The sequence below is a fragment of the Alosa pseudoharengus genome, unplaced genomic scaffold, assembly GCF_046254945.1.
Source record: "Alosa pseudoharengus isolate Yale_2024_CS ecotype anadromous, Long Island Sound unplaced genomic scaffold, YU_APseudo_1.1 YU_APseudo_1.1_scf_1, whole genome shotgun sequence".
Classification (NCBI taxonomy): domain Eukaryota; kingdom Metazoa; phylum Chordata; class Actinopteri; order Clupeiformes; family Clupeidae; genus Alosa; species Alosa pseudoharengus.
Window position 1 is genome coordinate 2,844,542 of NW_027468564.1, and position 19,974 is coordinate 2,864,515.

The 19,974-nt window shown below is 39.0% G+C and overlaps 2 protein-coding genes across 2 annotated transcripts; both read right to left on the reverse strand.

Moving 5' to 3' along the window:
* Positions 1-174: 174 nt before the first annotated feature.
* On the reverse strand, positions 175-2,153 carry LOC143120762 (uncharacterized). Its single transcript, XM_076281397.1, has one exon. The coding sequence runs from the start codon at positions 1,977-1,979 to the stop codon at positions 864-866; it is 1,116 nt and encodes a 371-aa protein (XP_076137512.1). The 5' UTR covers positions 1,980-2,153; the 3' UTR covers positions 175-863.
* Positions 2,154-9,305: 7,152 nt separating this feature from the next.
* Positions 9,306-19,414, reverse strand: LOC143120518 (uncharacterized). Its single transcript, XM_076281379.1, has 3 exons — positions 19,247-19,414; positions 15,427-15,736; positions 9,306-11,053 (listed from the first exon to the last, which is right to left on the reverse strand). The coding sequence occupies exons 2-3, from the start codon at positions 15,689-15,691 to the stop codon at positions 9,609-9,611; spliced, it is 1,710 nt and encodes a 569-aa protein (XP_076137494.1). The 5' UTR covers positions 15,692-15,736; positions 19,247-19,414; the 3' UTR covers positions 9,306-9,608.
* Positions 19,415-19,974: the final 560 nt, after the last annotated feature.

Below are 19,974 nucleotides of genomic sequence, written 5' to 3' on the forward strand. Positions count from 1 at the left end.
CTTTTTGAAAACTTAAGGCTTTCTTCTTCATAAAACGTGTCGGACATCATCACATTTTTGTATACATTTTTATTCATTTACATTAGTAAGCTACAGGACAGTGTTTTTCAAAACATGATCTATGCTAAAGAGAAAATAATAATGTGTTATTGCATTTCTGAAAATGCACTTCCGAATGCATCTCTGTCCCCAGCACATTTCAAACCAAAATGACACTCATGAGTATACAACCAGATAAATTGTGTCTTAGGCGAGTTTTATACCCTCAGCCTACTGATTGTAGGTTTGCCGGTTCGAACCCCGACCAGTAGGAACGGCTGAAGTGCCCTTGAGCAAGGCACCTACTGTAACCCCTCACTGCTCCCCGAGCGCCGCTGTTGATGCAGGCACCTCACTGCGCCGGGATTAGTGTGTGCTTCACCTCACTGTGTGTACACTGTGTGCTGTGTGTATTTCACTAATTCACGGATTGGGATAAATGCAGAGACCAAATTTCCCTCACGGGATCAAGAGTATATATACTTATACTGGTCATTTATGGGACTTCTCTCCTGTATGTATTAGCAAACGTTGTTGAAGAGTTATGAGGTGTCCTTGAGGTGAGCTTTTCCACACTGGTTACATTTATGAGGCTTGTCTCCCGAATGAATTAGCATGTGGCTTTTAAGATTTTGAAAAAGATTTTCCACACTGGGTACATTTATGAGACTTCTCTCCAGTGTGTATCAGTACATGAGTTTTAAGATGTGGAATTTGTGAAAAGCCTTTCCCACACTGGACACATTTATGAGGCTTCTCCAGTATGTGTAAGCATGTGGTGAAGATCTTTGGAAGATCTCAATGATTTTCCACACTGGGAACATTTATGATGCCTCTCTCCAGTGTGTACTAACATGACGTTTAAGACTAGACATTAATGAAAAAGCTTTTCCACACTGGACACATTTATGAGGCATTTCTCCAGTGTGTATTAGAATGTGGTTTTTAAGATTTGAAATTTGTGAAAATGCTTTTCCACACTGGGCACATTTATGAGGCTTCTCTCCAGTGTGTATTAGCATGTGGTTTTTAAGATGTGAAATTTGTGAAAATGCTTTTCCACACTGGGCACATTTATGAGGCTTCTCTCCAGTGTGTATTAGCATGTGGTTTTTAAGATTTGAAATTCGTGAAAAGCCTTTTCCACACTGGACACATTTATGAGGCTTCTCTCCAGTATGTGTAAGCATGTGGAGATAAAGATCTTGGGATGTTCTAAATGATTTTCCACACTGGGAACATTTATGATGCCTCTCTCCAGTGTGTACTAGCATGTGACGTTTAAGGTTTGAGGATATTTTAAACGTTTTTCCACACTGGTCACATTTATGAGGCTTCTCTCCAGTGTGTATCAGAATGTGGGTTCTAAGAGCTGAACTTTGTGAAAATGCTTTTCCACACTGGACACATTTATGAGGCTTCTCTCCAGTATGTGTAAGCATGTGGCGCTGAAGATCGTTGGAAGATATAAATGATTTTCCACACTGGGAACATTTATGATGCCTCTCTCCAGTGTGTACTACCATATGACGTTTAAGGTTTGAGGATATTTTAAAAGCTTTTCCACACTGGTCACATTTATGAGGCTTCTCTCCAGTATGTGTAAGCATGTGGCGATGAAGATCGTTGGAAGATATAAATGATTTTCTACACTGGACACATTTATGAGGCATTTCTCCAGTGTGTATTAGCATGTGGGTTTTAAGATTTGAACCGTTTGAAAATGCTTTTCCACACCAGGGACATTTGTGAGGCTTCTCTACAGTGTGTATTAGCATGTGGCGTTTAAGACTAGACATTACTGAAAAAGCTTTTCCACAATGGACACATTTATGAGGCTTCTCTCCAGTATGTGTAAGCACGTGGCGTTTAAGACTAGACATTACTGAAAAAGCTTTTCCACACTGGACACATTTATGAGCCTTCTTGTGTGTAAGCATGTGGTTGACTATTGAGGATGTTGTAAATGCTTTTTCACAATCAGAATATTTATGTGGCTTTTTGCGAGGCTTCTCATTTTCTGAGGGAGTTTGGTGTTTGTCAAGTTCTCTCAGGGCTGTGAAACTCTTCCTGCAGACAGTGCGGTGGGGCAGCCTTCCTTTGAGCTGCAGGTTGAGTTCATCATTCTGTCCATGGATCTTCTGTTGCATTACATGTTGGTGTTCTGGTACACCTGGAAGAGTTACAACATGCACTTAGATTGACAGATAGAGGTCATTAAAGATGCAGATACAGATAGATATAAATACGTCTGCATTTAATTGCCATGTTAAACTAGGTATGATCATTTGTTATGACACATTATTAGACTAGACATTTCAGACCTCATGTCATCTATTCTAACGGTTATTCCTTAACAACCGACTAGGCTAGTTTTTGATATATAGTTCCGTTTAGAGGCAGTAGTAATCCAGATTTTATGATTGGTGTACTTGGCCTTAAGAGGCAGTGTGGTATCTAAGATTCTATATCTATGGGAGAAACTATATACATCATAAAGCCGGGCCGATTTATCGGCGGGCCGATATTAGGCATGCTACTTAGACTTTGGCAGTCATGTTTTAAACCCTGCTAAGGTCGCAAGTGGAAACGCATGTAGCAAAGCTGCGTGCCTGCCTGCTTTCAGCGCGATTCATTATTAGGCAGTTAAGCGGGGGAGCTTAAGCTAGTACGCTAGTCCAGACTCTGACTAATATAGTATTGTGGAAATTGCAATAAATGAAGTGAAGAGAGTGGCTCACGTTGACAACGCAACGGCGTATCATTTATTCATTCATACAAAAAAAAAAACGTTAAAATGAATATGCCGCTGCCCGTGATATCAACAATCAAGGTGAGCGTTATTTCCCATGTTCAATAAGTCACGATGCATAGGCTATTTTTTAGCGTTCAAGCCAACTGATAAAGTGAGGTAACCTATGTGGTAAGACGCACAAAGTGCCTGTAGCCTACTTGTTTTGAAATTAGTCGAAATATTAGTCGTTAGAAAATTAGTCATTAGTGGCAGCACTAATGATTTTCACATAGAATATAATTATCATCTCTTCTAGAAGCCTAAATAAACTTAAGAATGTTTATTGGACATGCTTGGTTTTTGCTGCAGTAGGCTAGCGTTAATCTTAGAGCCACTGGTCACCAGCTTAATGTTACGTCCTAAGGTAAAGTAACTTTGGCATTGGTTGAGTGATGGAGGCTAATTTGACTGTTGTCATATTTGTGAAACATAAACGCGGTCATGACCGAGTATATTGATAGCAGCACTATAATTGTCTCTTTCGACTGTGATCCCATTCATTTTTTCTGATCATAAAGAGAGGAGCTAAGTTAGTTAGCCACAGTCCCAACATTTAACTAATGCCATGGTTCACTGGTGGAAATACAACGCAACCTTAAAAACACTGGACTGGGACAGTTCTGTTGGCTAAGATTGTTTAGCTGTTGTTGACTCGTTCACAACACTGTCACATCTCTCAGACTGTCCTTGGTGGTCCTGTCAGTACTGTCAGTGAGTGTGAACTGTTGTATTAAGCTCACAAAGACTGCACACAAAATGTGAGCATATGAAACAAGTCTTCTGAGCTAACGTTCATGCCCAAACACTCACATACTCCTCAGTTTCAGTGCATACAGGGATGGATTACTGCACGGGCCTACCGGGCCCAGGCCCAGGGGCCCAAGGGGTCAGGGGGCCCTGAAGCCCAAGCCTTTGCATGGAATCATTGCCTCAATATCAACAAATCAGGATGTAGGCTATGAATCTGATTGAATTTAGTATTGGCCATCCCCAAAATGCACCAGAATACAGGAAATCACATCAAACATATTTAAAAAATTCTGGGGGAGGACCCCCAAACCACCCCTCCCACATATACGACAATAAGTGGGGGGCCCTTAATACATCTGGGCCCAGGGCCCCGAAAGTTCATAATCCGCCCATGAGTGCATATTGATAACTCTCCTGTTGAGAATGTGTGCAGCTTTGAGTTTTTAGACATTCATATTGCTTACACCCTCACCTGGTCCTTACATGTTATAAAGTGAGCACATCACTCACATCACACTAAATGATATCTTAAGCTGGTACTGTACATTTATTATTATGTATTGTTATATTGTAGCTATTATGGGCTGAGAGAGAACCAAGGGCAGAAAGCATTTCGATACTTTTATTGTCATTCTCACAACATGGGAGCATGAGGAGAACAAAAAAAGAACTCAGGTCTCAGTGCCGACCAACTACTATAGTGATTATTAAATAAAAAAAAAATAAAAAAAACTTTTCCACATGAGTACTGTGCTATCCTTCTAAAAACAGTCCTATCCTTCTAATAACATAAGAACAATACATGACAGTGTTTCAGAATAGCAGCAAGTAAGCACAGTAAGTGCAGAGCAATTCTGAATTTGCACTTACTCTAAAGATTGCACATGACCAATAAAACTTGAACAAGTTTCAGTCTTCAATTTTTTTTTGCATTTTAACAAAGGTGTTTATACCAAGCAAGGAAGTGCATGGTTTACAAAGGCTAAAAGCAAAGTAAAAGTAACATTTTGTAGATTGTGCAATGGTGGTTATCATGGGCGTAGGTTAAGGGTGGGTGACTAGTCCCAATCAAAATTTTGAGATGACAAAATTGTCCCCACCAATATTTTGGCAAACTCCTTTGTGCTGTTTGGATTATTCCGATGGCCAGGACGACAGTAAAAGAAACACTGTCATTTGATTGGCTGAAACCGAAGGGGGTTTATCTGACACACACAACAGCGTCAAAGCATAGCCTAGGCCTACTTTGTACAGTTTGTAGTGACATTGTCAGAAAAGCGAGCGAGTGTGTATGCTGTGTAACTGGTGACAAGGCTTTCAAATGTGGATTTTACTAAGGAAAACAGCATTAGCTATTAGGATATTACCCAGGATATTGTTACAGCTAAACCTAGCTTCTGTAATCTTTCAACCAAGGTTGGCAGTCATGTTGAATAGGGGTGTGCCGCACAGACAGTCACATAGCACAGAATAGAAGTCACCATGTCACTGACTGTTAATTGGGCTACCAATCTTGCAGTCACAATAAACAATGGATCCGAGACATTTTCCTGTTCCTATATTCTGTTTATGTAGGCTAATGTATTTGTCAATGTAGCCTGCACAGTGCAAAGAAATAAAAGATAAACTATGGTGCATTTCCATACTCATAGAAATGAACATTGCAAGACACTTACGTAGGCCTATCTCTTTCTATGATCTCATTCAAGAAAGATTTTCTTAGGTTTTTGAACATTTATTTTATCTAATGACATAGCACCATGATGAATTGAATCCACATATCTTTGCACTATTCGAAACTATTTTCCACTAGCCTAAAACCGTGAGTCTGAAAGATAATTGCGTTCACGTTCTCCTTAAAGTGACAGGTACACATTTAGACTTGCACACCACAAATGTGATGATATTGAAGACAAGTGTAGACTAATAATTTAAATATCAATATGATGTATTCAAATTACCAAATATGTTAAGCTATTAGTAATTATGCAGATCATAATATGTTAATAATTTACGATATACAGTATATGAAGTTTATAATTCCAAAATATGAAATAGAAACCTATGACAACCATCACTTTCTGTGTGTGTGTGTGTGTGTGTGTGTGTGGAGGGTCAATCAAATTCTATGATTGCCACTGATGTGAATGATCACACAACATTCAATATTACTGATGGCGTCAAGGTGGTGGGGGCCCCCAAACCAAATCAAATTTTTAAAAATCGCAAAGGTATCGAGATCGAGATTCTTCACTTGGTATTGGTATTGAAACAATAATGTTGGTATCGTGATAGCAGGAGTTGGGGATGTGTCCCCACCAAAGCTGAGGCCAAACCTACGCCCTTGGTGGTTATCAAAGGTGAAAAGTCTGTACAGTAATTATTGAATTTTAAAAAAAATACTATATAAGAGCCTTTCATTAGGAAACCAGATAGTTGGGTCTATTTAAACAGATAATGTCTCACACTGATTAAAACTTCGTTATCAGAGAAAGTTTTTAAATTGTGTTGGTTAAAAATGACTATTGTCAGTTTAGAACTTCTCAAATATCAATATCGGCCTTCAAAATCCCATATCAGTCGGGCTCTAATACATAATGTATATTTCACATAAAGAGTTATGTTTAAAGGAAAGATTCGGGTTAAAACCTGAGGTTTATTTATGGATGATACGTTCAGACCGTTTGGGAAGGAAATTATGTTAATCAGTGGAGGAGATTATTGTTTGCATTAGCAAATAAATGGTTTATAGCTATGGAGCATGGAGCCCCAGGCGTACTGTTAGTCTATTCCCCCCCATAGACCTTTAGAGATGATGCGGCATCTAGGTTTCTATATCTGTTAGTCTATTCCCCCCAGTAGACCTTTAGAGACAGGGTGGCATCTAGGTTTCTAGGTAATATATTTAGGTAATGGTTTATATTTCTCATTAAGAGTCGTATTTAAAGGAAATATCTTGGATTAACACAACCTGGTGTCTATTAATGGATGATAAAGAGTTCTCTTTTGTTTGGGAGCAAAATTATGTTAATCAGAGGAGTTTTGAGCTAGATAGTTATTTGCATTAGCAATGAAATGGTTTATAGCCTGTAGCTATGGAGCATGGAGCCATGTAAAAATAAATTCCTATTTTCAAACTACTGACGAGGCTCAAAATAGCCTTACACTTCGGTGGTAGCGTAGATAGGGTCCCTACAGACATACGGTAGGACTATTAACTTTGAAAGTTTTCATAGAGGCTATAACAAGGGTTGTTTCTGAAGGAAGCGCATTGCCTAACTTTGTGTTTCCAGTGTTGTACAGATCTGGATGAACGTGATGCATGTTTGTATAGACCCTTTCAACAATAAAAACAAAAACACGTTCTATTTGGTTCCAATCTACTTCCTCTGCATTAAGATAACATATGTAATGTTAAAACTATGATGCTGATAATGGAACTCTCTTGAAAGGGTCTAGTAAGATTTAGCCAGATCTGTGCAGTGCTGCAAGAAGTCAAAAGCGCCCAGTGATTTGACGCTTTTAGATCACAAAGTAAGGTAATGCACTTGTTTCTTAAATAGCCACTAGGTTAAATTGTGATAATGTAGTCCCATTCAAAGGCACTAGTAATCCATATTTCATGATTACCTACAATGCGGTTTCTATACTATTTACATAATGGTTATTTCACAATAAAATGTTTGAATTATTCAATGAACCGCTCCTCTGTTGAATGTCATTAAAAGAAACACATTAGTATATTTTATTGAGCAAAAATTCAAGTTTACATTGGTTATAAACATTTCTCTCTAGAATCAATGCATTGCAATGAACAATGTGGTCAAAAAAATTGAAAATAAAAAATGAAATAAAAAACAAGAAAGAAAGAAAAAAACAAGATATTAAAATAATAAAATAGTAAATTTCTTGCTACTTATTTATAGTTATGTAAAAACATATACATTTCACAGAAAAGATTCTTGTAGAGTTTGCACATAGAAAGCAAAGATTGATGGGTTAATACTTTGCAGGAGCTGCAAAATCTGATATCTACTTACTTTCGCATACAACTATTTGACATAAAATAAGTCCAAAATTAAGACAAACAATTTAAGATACATTTACTTAGCCAATTGACAGATAATTTTACTTGTTTTTGTCCTAATTTAATTAGATTTTGACTTACTTTGAGCTTTTTCGTAAAATTATTTGTCTTAAAATAAGTATACTAAAAACAATACAAACTAGATTTTTTTTTAAACGTGAATATAAGATTATAACACTTGGCTAGATATCAGTTTTTGCAGTGTACAAGTTGGTTTACTATCAAAAATGTGAAACTCTTGAGAAACTCTCAGAAAACTTGCATAGTTCTGTAGTGTTTGCCATTATATGGTTTTGAAGATTTCAGCATGGATCTAGAATGGGGCTGGGGGTCTTCTGCCCCACCTAATGTGTCTTACATACTCAACATTCCCGACCGGTAGCGCAACAATGTGACGTCAAAATGACGTAGATCTCGCTGGCGCGCCAGGATTTTGGCTAGTTCGCGCCAGGCCGTGCACCACTATTTTTTTCAGCTGAGGGCGCCAAAGCAGAAACCGTAAAATGGATTAGTTCGAGGGCAAGCAAGAGTTGCAGTTCAAAGGACTGTTGTTACAATCGTGAATTTTTAATGGTTTGCTGGATAAGTTAACAAAGTTACCAGTGAGAGTCGCCACACATGGAATTAAGAGGACATGATAGAAATTATTTATTTTCAACCAAGGATATCTGCTAAGACTTGAACAAAATCTCTTTCCACTTTAGGAAATTACACAAACTCAGCCCGCTGCTAGCTAGCTAGCTAGCTAAAATGTTTAAATTATTAAAATATCCCTTGTGATGAATAAAGCATCTATCACAGAGGCTAGCTTTTATCTTTTACTGTCTCTATGGATTTTACTGCCATTGACGCCAATGCTACAGACAGCTTCTTCTACTGTGTAAAGTAGGTAGCGATAGCCTTTTCACAACAGCGACATCTCTGTTCAGGAGAATATTGCAACTAACTAATGGTGAGTCACATTGTCGCGCTACAGGTCGGGAATGGCGAGTGTGTAGGCGCCTTAACATGTGGCCGACTGACTGAAATTGCATACAAATTCACACCCCTCCTTCTCGGTTGTTTTGCTCGCAAAGTACTCGTCCCACGCACATCATGTGAATGAGCGGAACCAGGGCTTTCCAATTGTATTAGCGCCAAGAGAAAAGTAATGTTAAACTGACATGACATTCTGCACACCCATTACTCTCAGTGAAATATCTCACAAACTCTTCACTCAACACACGGCAAGCCATATATCAAAATAAACAGCAGACCTTACCGGATATGAGGATATGAAGCATGCATCTGTACAATAAGTTGTGGAGTGTGGTTTTGAAATTGCACAGTACTACATGGTTGCCAAATTTGGGCTGAAATTCTAATGTAAACTATTTATGTCAGTACATACATTCTTGTAAATTGCTTAGCAATAGAGTATCCTTTCTATTCCATTTTCTATTTATTCATTTCAACTGATGACAGAAAACAAATTAATTGCATCCACATATCCTTATGCATTATGCACAACTATTTTTCCAAACTCAAGCAAGCCTTCCTCAAAAATTAAATTACTCTCTTGCATTACTCTCTCTACCACCAAAACAATGTAATATAATTAAATGATGTTAATAGTTTAGCTCACGGGGGGGGGGGGGGGGGGGGTAGTGGGCTCTCTGAACTGCCATTTTTTCCATAGCAGATGCTTTGAATCGGTTGATGTTAGGCTGTGTCATATTTGCAACTTAATCTGTCCATTTCTTTTGACAAGACTCGCCAGAAGTCCTCATCTAAGGAGTCATTCAACATTTTCTTCTGGGGGAGTATGCCCCCCCTAGCATAACTGTGACTAACACCCTATTGCTGGAAAAATGTCTAGGGGAAACAATGATTTTGGGTTCCTAAATCAAAGCCTACATGATGTTTACTAGGAAAATTGTCCATTCATTGTGCCCCCCATCAATGATGAATGAGCATGTGACGTCTTAGGTCTGAACGTCTTAGAAAAGCGTTTTTACACTGGACACATTTATGAGGCTTCTCACCAGTGTGTATTCGTACATGGGTTTTAAGAGCTGAATTTTGTGAAAAAGATTTTCCACAATGGACACATTTATGAGGCTTCTCACCGGTGTGTATTAGCACGTGGGATTTCAGATGTGAAATTTGTAAAAAAGCTTTTCCACATCGGACACATTTATGAGGCTTCTCTCCAGTATGTGTGCGTATGTGAGTTTTAAGAGTTGAGAGGAGTGTAAAAGCTTTTCCACACAGGGCACATTCATAAGGCCTCTCTCCAGTGTGCATTAGTAAATGGTTTTTAAGATCTGAACTTTGTGAAAAAGCTTTTCCACACTGGACACATTTATGAGGCTTCTCTCCAGTGTGTGTTAGTACATGGTATTTAAGAGCTGAACTTTGTGAAAAAGATTTTCCACATTGGACACATTTATGAGGCTTCTCTCCAGTATGTATGAACATGTGGGTTTTAAGAGTTGAGAGGTATTTAAAAGATTTTCCACACTGGGCACATTCATGAGTCTTCTCTCCAGTGTGTATTAGTAAATGGTTTTTAAGATCTGAAATTGATGAAAAAACTTTTCCACATCGGACACATTTATGAGGCTTCTCTCCAATATGTATGAGCATGTGGCTTCTAAGAGACGAGAGGTGTGTAAAAGCTTTTTCACACTGGGCACATTTATGAAGCTTCACTCCAGTGTGAGATAAAATATGGGATTGAAGTAGTGAAACTATTGAGAACCCTTTTCCACACTGCACACATTTATGAGGCTTCTCTCCTGTGTGTATTAGTACATGGGTTTTAAGAGCTGACCTTTGTGTAAAAGATTTTCCACATTGGACACACAGATGAGGCTTCTCGCCGGTGTGTATTAGCACATGGGATTTCAGATGTGAAATTTGTAAAAAAGCTTTTCCACATCGGACACATTTATGAGGCTTCTCTCCAGTATGTATGCGTATATGAGTTTTAAGAGTTGAGAGTCGTGTAAAATCTTTTCCACACTGGGAACATACATAAGGCCTCTCTCCCGTGTGTATTAGTAGATGGTCTTTAAGATTTGAGAGTCGCACAAAAGCTTTTCCACACTGGGCACATTTATGAGGCCTCTCTCCCGTATGTGTTAGTAAATGGGTTTTAAGATGTGAAGTTTTTAAAAAAGTTTTTCCACAATTGACACATTTATGTTTTCTTTTGACAGTATTCTGGCTTTGATTAACACCAAGAGAGTGTGTTTGCTGGTGTTTCTCAAGTTCACTTAGGGTCTTGAAACTCTTCCTGCAGACTGTGCAGTGGTGAAGCCTTCCTTTGAGTTGCAGGTTGAATTCATCATTCTGTCCATGGATCCTCTGTTGTGTTACATGTGGGTGTTCTGATACATCTGGAAGAGTTACCATATGCACTTAGAATTACAGATGTTCCACATTCAGCAGTTAAATATCGATTCAGCTTCAAATAGAATTCAAATGATTAAGTATTTATATGTAAAACTTGGTATACAGTGCCTGTAGAAGTATTCACCCCCTTGGATATTTCCCCCTTTTTTGCTTTTAAAAATGGTTAATTAATCAAATATAGCCGCAAGCAGCGATGGTGGGCCCGAGTGACATTGTGACATTTCATGGGAGAGCAGTGCTCAATCACTGGGGGGGTGTTATGTAGGCCTATTCAAAATAAAATAGCCTATGAGTAATTTACATAGGCCTATTTAAAATAAAATAACCTATGAACCCTCCTAATGATCTTTTTTTACCAGCTCCATTCAAATATAGCTATGGCTAGTCAACAAACTCTAACTTTGTTTGTGCCACATCATGTATGTAAGGGATAATGTATAGAACGCCGGTCATTATGGGGAAAATAAGTCCCGACAGGGCGAACCGGACCCCGACACGCCAGCGGAGGGGTCTTGTTTCGCCCTGAAGGGGCTTATTTTCCCATAATGACCGGCGTTCTATACATTATCCCGCTTATTATACGGCTACTTGCCAAAACGAAAAAATAAACTCCATGATATGTCTCTTTACACTTATTTGTTACCGTTTCGTCGTGGCTTTTGCTGAGAAACAAATAGTTTGCAACACACGCTGAACTTGAATCAAACATTCTTTAGAACACAGCTGATCAACCGACTTTTGAATTAAGTTCCAAGCGCAAACTCCGTTGCCATTGACAGCGGTCATTCTTGTTTTCAGAGGTCCTTTCCCAAGAAATAATGACCGCTAGAACTTTCGGAAATCCCATTCAAGTCAATGGAGCATTCTACTTGCATTGTGAAGAGCCGTATAATAAAGCACAATATTAACAATGATAAGCATGATATTAAGTTGGCACAAACAGCTTTCATTCCTTTGGAAATAAAAGCATGTAATGACATGATGCTTGCTAGATATTTTCTGTTTGCAATTAAAAGTGAATTATGAGCCTGGTAGCCAGTGCACCTAGCTAAGTGGAATGCGTTTCAATCGGCATAATATTATGTGCTTCATGTAAACGAATTATTGAAGACTTCAAGACTCACCAGTTCCATTACACAAAGGCAAAGACAACTCTTCATATCCTTGTCCATTTTCCAAATCACAGTGAGTGCAGCCTATGTCAAAGTGCCCTGGCTCTCACAGTTTATAACAGTAGTGAGAACTGGACAAATCCGCAGTTTCCTCTAATCTTGTCTTTGTTGCCTTCATGATTTCCTTTAATACATTTCTTATTAAAAGGAGATATCAGTCATCATCAACAATGACAAGCCAGCTGGAATCTGCCACTTGTTTTATCTCCCTTTCGTGCGCGCTGAGACACGTTCTCAATTAAATGGAGTAGGCTAGCATACGTTCAAGTTGGATCTTAATGGAGAGGACGCGATAAGTATCATCTTTATGTAACATGCTGTTGGTGCATTTTGACATTGTAAACGTTCTCTAACAAGAGTGCAAATCAGTTTGCAGTAAAGCTACTATTTATTTAATTTTGGTCCTTCCTTCCTCTGTCTCTTGGTGCCCTACACACAGTGCGTAATGTGTGGTGGTAACAGCAGCACTGATCACTGTGCTCTGCCCGTTTGTGTCCACTATGTGTTTTGTTTTTTTTGTCGCGGAAGTGAAAGCATCTCTGGGGTGACTGGTCCACGATCAGGAAATGTATTTTTTGACTCAAGACATGTCAAGTCATTACAAGTCAAAGAGGCAAAGTCCGAGTCAAGTCTCGAGTGAACAGTATTCAAGTCCAAGTCGAGTCGCAAGTCATGCCGAATTTTATCAAGTCGAGTCTGAAGTCATTAAAATTATGACTCGAGTCTGACTCGAGTCCAAGTCATGTGACTCGAGTCCACATGTCTGCTATTGACTCTAAAGAATATTGTGCTGCACTGTTCTTAGATCTTTCAAAGGCATTTGACACAGTTGACCACTCGGTCCTGTCTCAGAGATTGGTGGATATTGAAATGTCTTCAAAAGCTGGCAAATGGTTTGGCAACAACTTGAGTGGCCGAACACAAAGTATTTAGGTTGATGGCGTGTCCTTAAACTCCTTACTTATACAAAATGGTGTCCCCCAGGGGTCCATTTTGGGTCCCATTCTATTTACTATTTATATAAATGATCTGTGTCAAAATGTAACAAAGGCAAAGTATAATTTTTATGCGGATGACACCATTTTGTATTGTTCTGCCTCATCCTTAGCAAATACATCAGAAGACCTGCAATCTGCATTTAACATAATTCAGAAGAATTCTGAAGACTGAATTCAGAGACTTGTACTAAACTAAAATTATGTGCTTCTCTAAATCAAGGAACACAGATGGTGCTTGTCAGATTGTTACACTAGATGGGAAAAAAATTGAACGAGTATCAGTCTACAAATATCTTGGTTTCTTCTTGGAAGAAAGTTTGTCCTTCAAGCATCATATTGAGTGTCCAACAAAAAAAACTTAGAGTAAAGTTGGGTTTCTATTATAGAAACAAATGCCGTTTCTCTTTTACTGCGAGAAAAAGACTTATTCAAGTAACATTTCTGTCAATACTGGATTATGGTGATATTTTATACATGCATGCAAATCAATCTTCTCTGAAAATGCTGGATTCAGTATACTATGCAGCTTTAAAATTTGTAACTAACTCGGGTTTTCATGCTCATCACTGTAGCTTGTATGAGAGTGTTGGTTGGCCTTCTTTGTACAATCGCAGGCTGGAGCATTGGTATATTTTTCTTTATAAGGCCATTCTGGATAAACTTCCTCCTTACTTATGTTCTCTCTTGACTCCTAAAGTCACCACCAGAAATTGTCATCTTCGATCATGTAGGCAAATCATGTATGACATTCCCCGAACGCAAACTGTCTTTGGTGAAAGCCTTTTCTGTTTTTGCACCCTCATCTTGGTATAAATTGCAGAATCATTTTAAATTAGACTGCCTACTAACAATGACACCGTTTAAAACTAGGATAAAGGACTATTTGAGTACACATGTGCTTTTACTGAGCGCAGCTGGTGATCATGTTGAGAGAACGTTAAATTGCATACTGTCTTTTTCTGTTTTATGTTGTCTGTTTTACATTGTATATTTTAATATGGAACTTCATGCTGCTGTCTTGGCCAGGACTCCCTTGAAAAAGAGATTCTGAATCTCATTGGGACTATTCCTGGTAAAATAAAGGTTAAGGGTAATTCCATGCAAAGTCCATCCTTACCATGGAAAAAAACAGTTGAGCACACGCAAATAGAACTGTTGTTAAAATCTTCATTTAGGTCTATATTTTATTGTTTGTAATTGATCTGATTGAATTTGATGGAGAATTACACTCTTTTTACATCATAAATATGGTGTGCAACTATACAGAAACAACATTTTTCACATGGTAATATTATGCATATTTAAAAAGTGCAATGTGTATGCTCAGCATGCCTTTAAAGGAGAATTCCGGTGTGATATTGACCTAAAGTGTGTTGAAACATGATACCGAGTGTGAACGTATGTCTCATAGCCCACCTCGGCTTGACCCCTGCACTCCAAAATCTGGCGCTAGTTAGCCGATGCTACCAACAGCTTTTTCAATGGTGGTGCTTCGGCATCGGGCTAGCCATGCTAATAAATCACTGTTTTACACCATTTACGAGGCTCAATGTATCTCCACACTTCATTGGTAGACTTCCGAGGGCCCTGACATTTAAAACGAGACATTGAGAACTTTGAAAAAGCACTGGTAGTTTACTTACAAGACGATTTATACAGACAGTATCTTCACGAAGTTTAGCGTTTGCAGCCAATTTGAATTTAGTCATGATAAGTCGAACGACGAGTAAGAATGAACAGGTATGATAAGGGATCAGATTCCAAAAATAATTCCGTGGAAATGCATGGATTCCAGTTGCTGCTACTGGAAGAAACTGGAATACATGCATTTCCAATGAATTATTTCGCGTTTAGCGTTTCGTTAGCCTGCCTGTGCTGTGGATGCAGGATGTAAACTGATCCTGCTTCGATAGGCGGGTACAATACACTGAACTTGCAAGCGGGATATTCTTCCGACAGGCAGTAGGGGCGGGCGAGAGAGTCTTCATTCTCCCTGTGATGAGTCATTTAAACATATACCGACTTAACACGAAAACGTTGTCGGGTGTCCCTTTAATTTAGCAGACTAATCTAAACATGCTACTTTGTTGGCTGAATGAGCTTTTGTTACGTGGGTAACAGCGCCCTATAGTCACAAAACAAAAGTGCAACACACTAATCTATTTAGCTCTCTGTGAGAGGACTTACTTTCCAGCAACCAGTCACATTGTTGCTCCTCCTCTTCTTCGTCTTTTTCAGTCTTCACTGTTTCATTGTAAGTCGACCGTGGTGACTCTGTGACGTCTGTTTCAGTTTTACAGTCAAACTCTGCAAAGGGCTTTTCCTCATCATGTTGAAATGTAATCATATGATCATATTCCTCCTCTTTTATGTCTTCTTCTTTTACTACAACTCTCAGGTCAACCTGGTGCGTTTCTGCACAGCCAGAACTAAATGGAAGGCCGAGGTCCATGTTGCTGGTAGAACAAAGATGATCCCGTCCAAAGTGTAAAATTTCCTGTAGTCAGAGAAACAGAATAAAGACAAATAGAAAGGTCAAGTCAGCTTTATTTCATTTGAGTAAGTAGAATATGTGCTGAAGACTTAATTGATGTTTAGTTTTTAAAAAAGTCTAAAACTTTAACAGTCTTTAAACATCTAACCAGTGGTGCAAATGAGTAGGCTAACTGACATGTCAAAAAGTGCATCCGTGAAATGGGTCTCTAGACCGCTCCATACACATAGGATGTTTCTCAAAGTCGAGGATTCGTGCTTGGTAGAACAAGCCCTGCCGAGTCAAATCCTTCAAAGACGAGGCAAGACTGCTTCTTAACATTCAAAAACACACAACGGAACAGACTAGCGAGTGTGCAGGAAGCTGCAGGTGTGCGTTATTGAACATCATGCCTCCTGCCCGCATTTTTGAAAAACAATGAATGCACCAGTCATTCTCCCACGTGTATAAATTAAATTATACTAGAGATGCACCGATAGATCGGCTGGTGACCGGAATCGGCCGATTTTCACGTGATCGGCCATGACCGGCGACCGGCCGGTCAGTCTGAGACATGCCGATTTTATGCCGGTCAAATACACTCGTGCGCCACAATTGTAACAACACCCAGCTGAGTTTGCAAAGTTTGAAGAAGCTAGCAACCAGGCCAACACTCAGGGCTGGATGTAGGGCTACAAAGAAAGCGCTGATAGGCTACTGAGTTTTTCTATGCAGCAAACGCTGTGCTTTGCCATTGGCCTACTGCGTGGAATTTACTAAGCTGTCACTTCATTAGGCTACGTAAACATCGCTCATCACCGCCCGTCACTGCCGCTAATTGCGTGCACAGCTGAACCACAAGCGCTGCTGAACGGAGATAACCGATTGTGACATTAAAAATAATCAAAGTTTAGCAATCATAGGCTACTAGGGCTGTAACGATACACCAACCTCACGATTCGGTTTGTATCACGGTTTTTGACCCACGGTTCGATACGAATCTCGATTTTTCTTTTTTTTTGGGGGGGGCTAGACATTTTATTAAATAACATTTTAATAGCCTCCCTTAGAACACCAGAGGATTACAATATATCTATTATTTTATATCCTGATATAAAAATATTTTTCTGAATGACTGATATTTATGACAGCACACTTTATACAGATTAGCCTATAGCCTAGGCCTACTATTTTTTATTACAACTCTACCTCTTTAATTCAGCTGTCTGGTTGAAGCCTGGAAATATTGTAATTGTATTAACGTTTCAAAACTGTGCAACTCACCGAGTGGTTAGTGGAGTTCGTTGACTATTAAAAGCAAATATATCGGCGCAATGTATGATTCGTATTTGAACCTGAAGCATAGACGGTGGCACAACGTGCAATGAGTCTTCCAACAGAAATCAATGGGATTTTACAAAATGCCAAATAAAAGACGACAGAAACTGTATTTCGCTACGCTACTTGTTTTGGAACATCAACGAACACCACTAACCACTCGGTGAGTTGCACAGTTTTGAAAACGAACGTTAAGGGTTGTTTTAGGACATGTTTGAGTAGCCTACTACAGTATGCCCATTGCCAGCCACCCTGAGAGGTGAAAAGGCGATTCAAAACGAGTCAGAAAAGTCGAGACAGGACCAATCGTCAAAATTTCGGTGTCCACCACTCTAGTTCATCCAAAACAAACCAGAAAAGGGCCTTAAAGTGCTAAAAACCGGAATTACCCTTTAAATACCCCAGTCTAGCAGATTGAGAAGTGGATGTCGTGAAAGTGAACAAACGATAGCCTATTAGAAAGGCAAACAAACGTTAAAGTTGCTTTTGACATAGTAGCCTACAATGAAGAAAACTGATGCTCTGAATACTGAATCAGCCGTCTCTGAAAGTTTCTATAGCCTAATTGATGCATTTAACCGGATGGATTTTTTCACCGCAAAACAGACGTGCACTTTTCATATGGTGGAGCACCTAATCGCTATTAGCACTTCTCCCCTGTGTTTGCGTGATAGCCTAGGCTTCTACCACTTTTCCCTCGCCCTCCCATAAATTCATCAATATATATGAAAATATGTTACATGGTAGCATGTTCAAATGTATCATGAAAATTGTTCTTATATCTTTAGCTGGATATTGGATGTGAGAAGAATAAAATGGGTGTTCCATAACTTAACTTAATCCATAATTTGATACTGCAGCTGAAGTTAGACTTGAAGAAGAATCTGTCTGCTCACCGGTTCCATTTTTTAACAGCCATTTCATTATTTATAAGTTGATTACATGTCTATATTAAAATGTTCTATCAAAGAGAAGATAGAAAATAACTATTTGTGTGTGTGCTGTAAAATGGTTAGAAGAAATGAAATCGGAATCGGCTAAAATCGGCATCGGCAGGTCAAACTCTATGAAAAATCGGAAATCGGTATCGGCCCAGAAAATTGCAATCGGTGCATCTCTAAATTATACATGTTTGTATATATATATATATATAAACCAATATAAACCACATAGCAGCAACTATTAAGCAAAATCGTAAAGAGAAAAGTGTAATATTTAGCTCGCAATAGCTATCATTAGAAAATGTTTTAATACCCTTCCTAAATGCCTTATATTTACACAATCACGGTATGAGTTTAAAGTTGTCAAAATGAGTCGAGCCCATATATCATTTAGGTTACTTCACATAGTGACAACAATATGGGATTGTGGGTGTTCCAAGCACACAGTGGACCATACACACTATGCATCCTCGAAAATTATTACAATAATAATTATGTATTTCTTCAGGGAAATTTTTTGTCTGAGCAGAAAGCCATTTTACAGCAAAGTACAAAATTGATTCCAAGACGAATACAATAAAAATGTAAGAACTCAGAAGGAAAATAAAAACATAAAACAGACAAAAGCGAGTTAGTTAAAAACAGGAGCCCTGTACCGTAGCCATATCATTAAGAAAACTTGAAATTATCAACTGATAAAAATAGGCTTAGTTTCAGACTTTCTTGTAGTTTGTTCCACTTATACAGTGCAAACAAGTTGTAAGTAGATTTCCCAAAGTCAGATCTGGGGTTTCAAGGGAGATGAGACTCTGTGTCCTGGCCCCTATTATGACTTAAATTTCAAGCTAAGGGGGTAGTTTCACTGCCTTATAAATAAAAGGAAGGCAATGTCTCTCAGGGGGGAAAGGCAGCTTTGGATCCGTCAGTAGCCTACTGAACATAGTTGTGGTTAAAGCAGCCCTAATAAAATTGTCGTGAAGGGTTTTTCGGAACCGATAATGTTCTTGTAACAGTTAATTAAGTGGTCTGTTACAGATGAAGTGCACCCCCCCCCCTCCCCCTCCCTCGAGCCCTCCGCTGTAGCTCGAAATAAGCACTTCGCCATCACAGTACAACTCTCACCCATAACTTACTTGATAAAGTGCTGATCTTTTATTAAGGTTTGAATACAAAGTTGTGTTGAGATAAACACAGCGGTCACTCCCTGGAAGTTATGTTTGGCTAACTAGCTCGCGGCTACTGTTTGTGTCCATACCTTCCTCCAACAAGTTCGTTGCTCCGTCAAGTCTGCTGATTTGCTGTTTGTGGCTGATAGACGTGGGATCGTGTTTATATCCGAAAAATGTCGTAAACCAACATTTATGCATCTTCTCCCGTGGTGGACTGCATGTGAATTTTCCTGCTCGTGACTTGACCTACATGAGTGCTGGAACTCTATGGGTGGAAACGGTGGAACAGTAAAAGAAAAGTACTTTTTTTTTTCTTCTTCTTCTTTACATTTATTGGCGGTTTGCATACCAACTTGTGCATTACCGCCACCAGCTGTTTGGGGTGTGGATCTGCAGAGAATAGGCTTGTTCGACTTGAGGCAGATCTGTGCAGATCTGACTTGATGTGATGCATGCTGGGTTGAACACAATGCATACTGGGATGGACGCAATGCTTACAGGGGTTAACCCTTAGAACCCGATTGACGCAAAGTGCGTCAAAAAACACACCCTTTCTTCTCTGTTACATTGCTCCGGAACGGTTCATCGCAGCGAGATGAAACCTTTATTGCACGACAGAGCAGAAGTGGGGCTTTCCAACGAGACTACACACTTGTCTGTACGATCAAGTATGAAAATTAAAAAAAATCATGAAATTAAATCAAATTGCATCATATTTACAGTCTATACTTCTCTGCATTCACCTGCACACACATTACTCTAGTTTGAATTACTCGCGAACCCGTGATCGCATCGATATGGCAAGCATATCAGA

Excerpts from the sequence above, each read along its gene's own strand:
- LOC143120518 (XM_076281379.1), bottom strand. The coding sequence starts at position 15,691 with ATGGACCTCGGCCTTCCATTTAGTTCTGGCTGTGCAGAAACGCACCAG. Across the intron at positions 11,054-15,426 it reads ATGTGACTGGTTGCTGGAAA|ATGTATCAGAACACCCACAT; the intron begins GTAAGTCCTCTC and ends TAACTCTTCCAG.
- LOC143120762 (XM_076281397.1), bottom strand. The coding sequence starts at position 1,979 with ATGCTTACACACAAGAAGGCTCATAAATGTGTCCAGTGTGGAAAAGCT.